Below are 11378 nucleotides of genomic sequence, written 5' to 3' on the forward strand. Positions count from 1 at the left end.
ATACATACTCTTTTGGTTTCTGTACCCAATATTAAAAAAATTTACAAATGCAATAAAAATATTGGTATCGGTACTCGGTATCAGCAAGTACCAAAAATAAAAGTATCGGTATCAAGCGAGTACTGGAAAAAGTGGAATCGGTGCATCCCTAAATTCTTAAGATGTACATTAAATTACGATACAATAACACTCACGCCAGGGAATCAACTGTGGGATTAATAAATGAGATACAATAATTTTGAAAACTGACTGCTGTAAACTTACTGCAAAAAAACATAAAACAAAAAAAACACTTCTGGTTTGTGATAAAGACAAAAAAAAAAAAAAAAATCTAAAATTGTGCTTTAGTGTAATAGTGAGAGTGGCCAAAGAAAGCCAAAAATCAGGTTATGATGAACCCTTTACAATAGTAACAAAATATTGCAATTTGGTCTTAATCCAAATATAAATAAAATCACAATTTTTAATATTACTATCAGTTTTTATGTTTTCAGAAACAAACAAAAAAATTGTATGTGAATATAAGCTTTGCATATACACACACACATGTATGTATGTTTGTATGTATGTGTATATATATATATATATATATACACACACACATACATATATATACATATACATATATATATATACACATATATACAGTGGGGAAAAAAAGTATTTAGCTGGATTGAATCCCTAATTAAGACAGCTGCCACTAAAACAAACAAAAATGTAAATAGAAAAAAATACAAAATCATTAAAATAACAGGCACTGTTAAATAACTCATAATTAATGTGCACCCTGAAACTCACATGAATATTTCAGACAAACACTCTCAAATTTGATTGGTTCAGGAGTCTGCGTACGCATGCTGATGTGTTTACAGCCAATGTTTTACATCAGAGACATCAGTCCTGCCATGTTTGTTGTCTCTCTTTAGCCGGCCAAGTCCCTGTTGTGGCGGAGCAGGCCTTAGCGCAAGCCTCCGGGGAGAGTTGCTGTGTCTAATTGGATAACTCTTACTGTGATTCACCACAGTGCTCTGGTTGTTCCTGTCTGACACAGCCTGCCCTCCATTTGTTAAATTAGAAGGCAACGATGACAGTGGTGAGAAGAGTGAGGAACAGAATGGAAATACATATATAATCACACACTTCCCTTTTAGTGCCATTTCTACACAGCACTTAATGCAATTTACAGCAACTCAAGGCACAGGCATGTCAAAAGAGAGAGAGAAAGAGAAGGAGAGATGCCACTCTATATAACCTGCCTTAAGTCAAGACCCCATTTACTTGATTAATACATGTGTCCTAGTCTTATTGTGAATGATTTATCAGTGCATGTTTATTTATTAAAGGAAAAAAACCACAACATACAACTTTTACACATACACACAAAGAGAGGAAATCACCTCTGATAAAGTACTTTAAGATGACTGACTGAATAAAATCTGGGAAAACTCAATCAGATTTAAAACTGCGAACCCAACACCTGAAAACTCCAGAATAGCATTAACTTTTTCAAGCACTCAGATAACCTCATCTGTGGCATGCATGTAATTATCTTGTCGCGTTTTATAATATTGCCATGGAAACAGCCACTGCTTCACTGATTCTGCAGCTGAAAAAAGAGAGCATGATATAAAAAGTGTTAAAACTTCATTTAGGCCACTTTGTTGTTAATAACAGAGAAATTATGATATATTCAGGCGTTCAGGCAAGTCAGTTTTCAGGACGAAATCACTTCCATCAGAGGAAATTAAAAGAGGGCCTTTAATTAAAATGCATTGTTCAACATGAACAAAATATAACTCTTAAAGAATGATAGCGAGCACTGCGCTTTCATCTCCATGTTAAATATTAATGCAGTAACGCAAGTCTGAAAACTCGGGTTCCATTAGACTGACCTGAGCCTCCCACTGCCTTCATTCATCCTTGGCTCGCTCCAGATTAGCCAGAGGTAAAAAGTGCCAACTCACAGAAGCTTGCACTAAAGCACAATGGATTTCAACAATTTGAAGTACAACGTCAAAAATAAAAAACCCAACTGGAACTTGTTAAATAATTCTAGGCAACTTTGGGTTTCATTTGTATATTTTGATTGTCTGTGGCACTCAAGTGTCTCAAAGAAAATTGCACGTGGTTCCTCTTCTCGCTAGCAAACTGGTACTCAAAGATGTCCCTCTGAAATTGGGTGTAGCTGTTCACTTATGAGGTCCTTGAACAAGATTCCTTCACAACAGGAGGGATTCAGCCAAATGAAATCAAAAGTAACAGAAATATTCTTTCAGAAACCATTGCAGACATTAAATGGGCTGGAATTTGTCAGGTTAGCATTTTTCTTTTGTGATGCTCAGGTTGTATTCCGCTCTAATCAATTTGTGTGAAACACCTATGAATTGCAAATATAATAGTTGACGTTCTACCAGAGTCTGATTGTTTTGGAGGTCTCTTAAATGGTTAGCACACCCAAAAATGAAAATTTGGTCATTATTTACTCACCCTCGTGTCGTTCCAAACCCGCAACACCTTCGTTCATCTTCAGAACACAAATTAAGATATTTTTGATTAAATTTCTGACCCTCCATAGAGAGCAATGCAACTGAAGTGTTCCCAGGCCCAGAGACGTAATAAGGACATAGCAAAAATAGTCAATGTGACATCAGTGGCTTTGCGTTGTGGTACTCTCGATAATGGCGGATGAGAAGAACTGTTTAATAAAGTTGTTATTTTTGTTTTCTTTGTGCACAAAAAGTATTCTCGCAGCTTCATAAAAATACAGTTGAACCACTTCTGTCACATGGACTGTTTTAATGTTTTTAATATGTCTCTGGGTCTGGGAACATTTTGGTTTCATTGCTCTCTATGGAGGGTCAGAAAGCACTCAGATTTCATCAACAATATCTTAATTGTGTTCTGAAGATGAACGAAGGTCATGGGTTATGGTTATGGTACGACATGAAGGTGAGTAATTAATGACAGAATTTTCATTTTTGGGTGACTTAATATGTCTCTGGGTCTGGGAACATTTTGGTTTCATTGCTCTCTATGGAGGGTCAGAAAGCACTCAGATTTCATCAACAATATCTTAATTGTGTTCTGAAGATGAACGAAGGTCATGGGTTATGGTACGACATGAAGGTGAGTAATTAATGACAGAATTTTCATTTTTGGGTGAACTAACCCTTTAATAGTATAAAAAGGACTTGTGAGTTCTCATCCTTTCTCCAGGTTTAATCAACCTCCTCGGTCCAGACAGATGTGGACGACACGTGGCGTTGGGCTGCATTCACCCACCATATAAATTCATCGAGCTTAAATGTCACAAGCAGACGGCTGCCCTTCTCAACCCCTGCGGAACCCTGTCACGAGTGTTGTAAAGCACACGAGAGCCTGGGGAGGCTATTAGAGCGGAAATCAACCCCCTGGTGACTGAATTATGCCCCAATAATACCAGAAAAGGCAGGAACAAGAAGACAAACGAGTGACCGTGGGAGCGGCGAGGGGGAAAGGCAGACAAGCTCAGTGATGTTCTGAACAATGATGAGGATGATGATCTAAGGGAGGATAGTAATCAGTGGTTGGTTTGTCCCAGTTTTCCAGAATCATGGGGCGATCCACCAGAGCCTTGATGAAGTAGACCAAACTTAGATAAGAAATGACAGAAGGCCTTGTTTCTCAACAAAAAGCTGACTTCTCTTCAGATTTGCCTCCTCATAAATAGTGTGTTGTAATTACAAGAAGGCTCTTTTAATAGCCTGTGTTGCGAGATGCGAGAATGCGGGTTGGCTCGGTGCACACTGGGTCATAAACCACGCTCTAATCAGCAGCCATAACTCTGTTGCCCAGCAACCAGAAGTGTTCTAACATCTCCATGCAGCAACTGTTTACATTTCAGAGCAGTGTTGGCGCTGACGGCACATGATATTGAGAGGAACTTCTAAATAGATTCCCTCAATCTACAGGGAAACTGCATTAAAACAAAAGTGTGCAAAGAAAGTGTGCAGGCATTCATGGAACAGTTTCTGCACATGGGTAAACACAAATACAATGCAAGACTTTGTTTTGTGTGAAGATTTACCAAGATATCGCTGCTCATCAACAATGAATTAGTAGTGGGAAGAGATCAAGACCTAGTCTTGCATGGTGATACTTTTGATTATGATGCCTGGTCTACGCCAACACGCATTAGGCCTTTGAACATCCCACTTAGATGTGATAAAACTCATATAACTTTTAATTATTCAATGGTAAACTCCAAAAAAAATTAATAAAAAAATTATATAATATAATATAATCAGTGGTGCGCATGTGCAAGTGAAAAAAAAATACACTGGGTATATAAGTTCAGACAACTCATTTGCATACCAACATGGTTGACAGCTATTTATTCTCAATCAATTTACAGTGGGTACGGAAAGTATTCAGACCCCCTTAAATTAGATCAACTGTAATACTGCATAAGATTTCCGTTTGAACAAATAATAAATCTCAGCTACGTGCTGCCGGTTTCAGAGCAAAACGCAAAACTGTGTCATTCACTGACGCACTTCACTCTGTCTCCCTCTCCACCAATAAGCTGGTGTTATGGGCGTTCTGGCGCAATATGGCTGCCGTCGCATAATCCAGGTGGATGCTGCACATTGGTGGTGGTTGAGAAGATCCCCCCCTTACAAATGTACATCACTTTAGAGTACCCAGAAAAGTGCTATATAAAAGTAACTCACTTGGCAGCACCCCTGCAGCGCATATTGCACTTGCCGGCAACCCGCCAAAATAAAAGCTTGCTGATTTTAGGCTTGAAAATGTTGAAAACTTACATAAGAATAAAAAAGGAAAAAAAGAAGGAAAAAAAACGAAAAATTCAATATTAGTAGTGTTTTACATGCACTATAGGTGTGAGGACCGGACCAAACCAAATCTCCAGGTGCTCTCATAAATACAGTATAATATAATATAATATAATAAAGTCATCCTAACATTAACCATTGCTGATAATATGAAAACTCTTTAAGTTCTTAAAATTGAACCTCAAGCACAGCAGGCAAAAACCTGCAATGTTCTTCTTCATTAAAATCACCTGGTCTCCTTTGGTTCTTTAACTCAGTTGTATAGCCAATGGACCACTATTATAAACTAATGGACATCTTTATTTCTTTCATTATAAAAGAAAATTGAAAAGAAAGAAAAAAATACTTTAAAGGGGTCCTATTATGCTTTTTCACTTTTAAAATTTTAGTCTGTGTAGTGTGTATGTTTGGGCATAAAAAAGATCTAGAAAGTTACAAATCTCAAAGTCCACTCCAAAGGGAGATATTTCATTTAAAAAAAATCCCTTTTCAAGAACTACAACGAACAGCTTGTTTGGACTACAGTGTTTGTTTTCCGGTCTTTGTGATATCACAAAGCAGCCCATCAGAATATCATTAAAAATAATTCCCACTTACAGAAATTCGAATGGTTGGGGGGTGGGGAGGGGCGAGGTTGTGGTTAGAACGCTTGGTTGAGTGAGTGCATCAGACGAGACGATGACAAAGAAGTGCTGCTGCAGAGTTAGTGCATCAGAGAAAACCAAGAAGAGCTGCTGTGCTGTAACTTCAAATTTTCGGCACAGCAGGCAAAAACCTGCAATGTTCTTCTTCATTAAAATCACCTGGTCTCCTTTGGTTCTTTAACTCAGTTTTATAGCCAATGGACCACTATTATAAACTAATGGACATCTTTATTTCTTTCATTATAAAAGAAAATTGAAAAGAAAGAAAAAAAATACTTTAAAGGGGTCCTATTATGCTTTTTCACTTTTAAAATTTTAGTCTGTGTAGTGTGTATGTTTGGGCATAAAAAAGATCTAGAAAGTTACAAATCTCAAAGTCCACTCCAAAGGGAGATATTTCATTTAAAAAAAATCCCTTTTCAAGAACTACAACGAACAGCTTGTTTGGACTACAGTGTTTGTTTTCCGGTCTTTGTGATATCACAAAGCAGCCCATCAGAATATCATTAAAAATAATTCCCACTTACAGAAATTCGAATGGTTGGGGGGTGGGGAGGGGCGAGGTTGTGGTTAGAACGCTTGGTTGAGTGAGTGCATCAGACGAGACGACGACAAAGAAGTGCTGCTGCAGAGTTAGTGCATCAGAGAAAACCAAGAAGAGCTGCTGTGCTGTAACTTCAAATTTTCGGCATGTCTAGAACAATTCTTACAAGTATAACACGACGTAGCTGGGAGTCTGAAACGCTGAACGCTGCCGCCGGTGTGCCTACACTCACAGAAAATAATGTATTTGAATTTTAAAGATGTGGCGCAACGCGACGCAGTGCTTCTCATCCGGTGCACGACTGCCTGGAACACTGTTTTTTTCACCTCCGTGCCCAAATGTCTTTGGGCTTCCGAAAGCGAATGATGTCAGGAAACAGTGGTTGCAATTTATTTTTTAACTCTGTCCCTGAGCATTATAACCCCAATTTGCTATTGTGTGCTGCGCATTTGACTGAGGACAGCTTCCACAACATGAGGGAGTACAGTGCCTGCCGGATTCACCAAAAAGCTTTTGCTGAAAGACGGAGCAAGGGGCGTGGCAGTACTGAAACACCGTCTAAGCTGTTCGCCAATCACAACACACTGGGACAGCTAACCAATCACAACACATTTTGTTTTTCGGAAGGCGGACCTTCATCAAAGCCGGAACTAATCGAGTCGTTTGTGCCAGGATGGGGAGAAAGGTATTTTAATAATGTAAATTATGTGAAAAATAATGCGATTTTAGAACCACCAAGCATGAGAGCATGTTCTAGTACACCCCAAAACAAAATCAAGACTTTGTAAAAGAGCATAATAGGACCCCTTTAATGAACCTTGACCCAGTGCATTTCATTACTGTCACTTTCTGAACTGGACAAATGACACAGCAAACATCTAACACTTCCCCATCCACCAACAAGAGAACAATAAACACAAGAGTAAAATAAACCCTGCTCAATGCAAAAAAACAAAAAAAAAAACACCTGGCAGTGGCAAAATGAAGGCCATCGAGAGAAAAGAAATGCTGACCTCAGCTTTCCTTTCCGTCTTCCACTTCTCCTGAAGGGTTAATTATTTCCATTATCCAGAGTGGCCTGGGAAATTCAAGCATGGATTGGGACCGACCTGACAACCAGCATCTACAATCATTGAGAACAATGCAGCTGTCCGGTTCATGGGTGGCGATTGTGTTTTCTCTCCTCTAACACATTCACATCAGGGTGGCCATGTGCTGGTGGCCCCCTCCAGACAGCCACAGGGCCAGAGAGCAGGACACTGGGGCACAACAAACCAAACATGTCGTCTTTGATTCACTGCCAGCGAATCAGTGAGTCAATCCAACCCACTGGGAAAGCGACAGCACAGGAAATAAGGGTCAAACTGCGCTTTCCTCAAGGTGTCAGTGCAAGCCATGCCATGCTTTGTTTACAGCGAGGTGACACTGAGGCAGAGAGGTGTGCAAGTGAGTGTGCATATGCGAATGTCTGTGCGCATATCTAAGGGAGTGTAAACAAGCAAGATTTACTTTTTAAGCCAGGCATAAGTTCAATCAGAAGGGAAGATCTATAGATGCACATTTAAGATTGGTCGCTATTTTCACGGGAGCTGGAAGCTGATAACACTGCCTTTGAAAGAAAGATGCGGCTATATGTTTTGGAACTTTGTGCGATATTTTGTAGAGGCGAGAGATTGAGATGAGAGAGAGAGATGAAAAAAATGATGGATTTGACAAGGAAGACAGAAACACGCTCTTCGCCACCTTGGGCAGTAGATCATATTGCTATCAGCACGGGGCCGTTCTCTCTCTCGCCAAATGAGGGATAGAGGACAGAAGAAACAGCTGGCGGGAGTGTTGTTTGTCCACCAGGGCCGTTGCTTTCCATGGGCTGTTTCGGCCATAATGAAAATGAAGAGAGAGATTGAGATCAGGGACCAAGAGGGTTTCATCAATCACAGCTTAGTGGGGAAAAGAGAACAAAATTGATAGTGCCAAAGACATAGCCCTGTGACACCCCCTGAGCTACACACTCATTCCTGTGCCTTTTGTCCAGCTCGTACTGCTTTTGGAGGTCCAGTGTCCATTTGTTCTGCCTGAACTAATGCAACATGACAACAGATTTGTGTATTCTCATTGTTTACGTATACACTGGATGACAGGCTCTGGCCTCAGCACCAGGAGCTCAAAGCATGCTGGGCAGAAAATAGATAATATTTATTACCAGAGTGGGGCTGGAAGATATCTGGAATAATAAGTAATGAATCTCTTTGCTTGTCAGATGCAGGCAGGATACATATCAATTTCTGATCGTGACTGAGAGAAGACTGAAGCTCTGTTCCAAAACCTAGTGGGCGGCCCAGCTTTCTACTGTTTATACAAGATACCCTTGAAAGGCAGCATCCTAAATGAACTGGAAACTTGTAAGGGACTGATTTGAAACATTCTACAAGGGCAGGAACCCGCTGTGCGACATAAATAGATTCCAACCGGAACTGATGTTAAAAGTGCGTAAAAAAAACAACCACCACAGCAAAATAAATATTGGGTAAAATAGATCATTTTTAATTAGATTGAACATTATCAACATCTTTCAATATCTTGTGAATAAAATATCTGACTGGCGTGTTGCCAAAATGGCCGCTGTGTGAACTGGCTTGGCATAAATGGGTTTTGGTGCTGCCTTAGATTTTGGACAAAAGAAGGTATCTTAAAAGATAACACTGCTGGCTACTGTGTTAGCCCAGGTTTTGTGCCAGCAGAGTGCCAATGATGCTTTAAAATGCTGCCTAGGTGGTTTTGGAACAGAGCCTGAGTCTGTATGAGGCATGCTGGATTTCCACCAAACTCACCTTCTCTTTACTCTGTCTGGCGGTTTCCTCTGCAGACAGCAGAGTCTTGTAGTAGGAGCTTCTCTCTGCAGTGAAGTGGACCTTCGACAGGGCGTTATCCACCAGAGCGACGGACAAATTCACACCCTCGATGTGAAGCCAGCCAATAAAGTTTCCTGCTTTATCCATGCTCTCCACCTCCACTTCCACCTAGGAGAAAGAGAGAAAGATGAGGCAAAAGAGTGAGTTAATTTACTGTATCTGGGATTAGCTGAGATTCCATTACTGTGGCTGCAGAGAAAGAGACTGTCTTAAATAGACAGATCACTGGAGGAGACTGAGGTATCTATTGATCGTCCAGACGGCTCGTTCTTCAGGCAACTCAGGGGGCCTTCAGCATACCCCCACTCATCTCATACACTCACGCACACACTTCCTGTCACTGACATCACTGTTAGGCACGTCTTTCTCGCACAATTAAACGTGAGGTCGAGATTCAGCCTGGCGCTAACTTTAGCCTGACATTCTCAATTAAAGCGGTGACACCAGGGAACACGCACCACTAATATATTACATTTGTCTCCAAGCACTGAGGCTGTTCATTGGCCAGTGATCAAAGACGGCAGGCAAGGACAAAAAGAGTGCATTTCAAAGAAAGACAGGATGACAGAGAGAAAGAAAAGAAGAGGGAAAAACAGTGAGTCACTTTAAACATTAACCAATTACTAATGGAAAATATGCAAGGATGAATTCTCTAACTGCTTCTTAACACCCAAAAGAGAGAAGAAAAATTACAAACTGTATGATGCATCAAGGTTTTAGAGAAGTCTTTGTGGAACAGAAAATCTAAAAGCTCTAATCAAAGCAACCTAATGACAATGTCTTATTAATTATGATGATTATAGGGAACTCAAATGCTTAAGAAACTAGATTTTTTACATTGTCTAAGGAAATTATGCTAGGGTCTTGTGAGTGGTTGCCAAGGAGTTGCAATGCAGTTGCTAAGATATTCAGATATTCAAGATATTCATAAGATATTTAAAATGCCATTGCTATGATATTTTGAGTGGTTTCTAAGCATTGCTAGGAGTAAGTTGCAATGTCTCTGTGATATTCTGATCCCTAGATATGGCTCAGATTCTTCAGTGTAAGCCTATGGGATTTTTTCACCATTTTATAGTCCAATCCAGTCGCATACATCTCATCAAGCATCACAAATTGAAGTATCCTTCATATCTGTAGCACAAACGGTTCGGGCGACTTAATCCACCAAATTTGAATACTAAGTTACAGGCTGCCTTAGCAAGCACCACTTAGAACTTGCTCCATCAAATCATCTGTCTCAACCATTATGATCCATCGGCAAAGCAACATCCACACTGTGCAAGTGAAATGGGTTTGTGAGAAACAAGCAGGTGTCGTGAAAAGACACTCCAAGAGTCAAACAATTAAGAGCAGTTGTTCAGCCCGGAAGCCCCTTGGGAAATCTGCTGGGAATTACTTTGGAGGCAGAGGCTGCATACGCAGGGAGAGTAAAAGCTTTTTAATGAGGGCATAATCGGCACTTTGATTAAACACAAGAATGACAATCAACCTCATATTATGGGGACAAACAACTACCCTCCCACTCCGGCCCCACTTGGTGGCAAACTAATGCTCTACACGCAAAAGGTAATGGCTCTGGCCGGGTTCACGCTCAGAATGTTCCGGTAATCTGGGTTGGCCTTAGCCAGAGGGCTAAATGTATTTTATCTCGCACAACCAGCTTTATGTACCCCCCATGTACTTTGCTGTTGGAACACACAGAGCAGAGTTAATCAAAGTGAACTAGTCTCCTAAAAAGGCTTTCATTAGTAATGATCTGATGTTAAATCAGAATTTTGTTTAATTAAATGCCGCTAGTTTGTTGTGGGTGGCTGCCATGGTGTTGCTCAGGATGGTTTTATCTTATTTGTGAGGTTGATAACATGCTAACATGCTAAGTGGATGCTTAATGTCACTGGTATTTAACAGTGGGTACTTTTGACTGCATGTCCATAATCACTTCTGTGCAATACTATAAAAAAAATAAATAAATAAATAAATATATATATATATATCGAATAAGTAGGCCTATATGAGAAACATATTTTTACTTAAATTATAAATTGAGAAAATGAAAAAAACATGTAGCCTAGTATGCAGAGATTTGGTTCATTTTTGTGCTGCGCAAAAGGAAACAGATGGCAGAAAGCGGCATCCTATTTTTCTTTAGGCTGTAGCGTCTGGACCAATCAGGAACACCATTTTTCATTCGATTTAACAAATTAATTATTCATTAGATTAACAAACATTCACAGACCCCTCACCCAATAAACATACTGGGTGCCAAGATGTCTGTGAACGAGGCCCAGGACCCTGGTCCCCATGGCAACCACGACACCTTTGCTAGACCAGATACATTTACGACCTAATGGCATGTTGAGAATTACCCCTCTCACTACAATTTCCATAGGAAAGACACAGTGCACAGTAGAAATGGACTCTTCTAATTAATCCATAGGAA

The 11378-nt window shown here is 40.0% G+C and overlaps 1 protein-coding gene across 1 annotated transcript in view; it reads right to left on the reverse strand.

Moving 5' to 3' along the window:
* Positions 1-11378, reverse strand: part of LOC107591044 (staphylococcal nuclease domain-containing protein 1-like) — a 202198-nt gene that overhangs the window by 57551 nt on the left and 133269 nt on the right. The window contains exon 18 of the mRNA XM_016280051.1: positions 8855-9043. Coding sequence (XP_016135537.1) covers positions 8855-9043 — 189 coding nt within the window. The remainder of the gene's footprint in view (positions 1-8854; positions 9044-11378) is intronic.

This window comes from Sinocyclocheilus grahami, unplaced genomic scaffold (assembly GCF_001515645.1).
Source record: "Sinocyclocheilus grahami isolate Dianchi unplaced genomic scaffold, SAMN03320097.WGS_v1.1 scaffold8.1, whole genome shotgun sequence".
Taxonomy (NCBI): domain Eukaryota; kingdom Metazoa; phylum Chordata; class Actinopteri; order Cypriniformes; family Cyprinidae; genus Sinocyclocheilus; species Sinocyclocheilus grahami.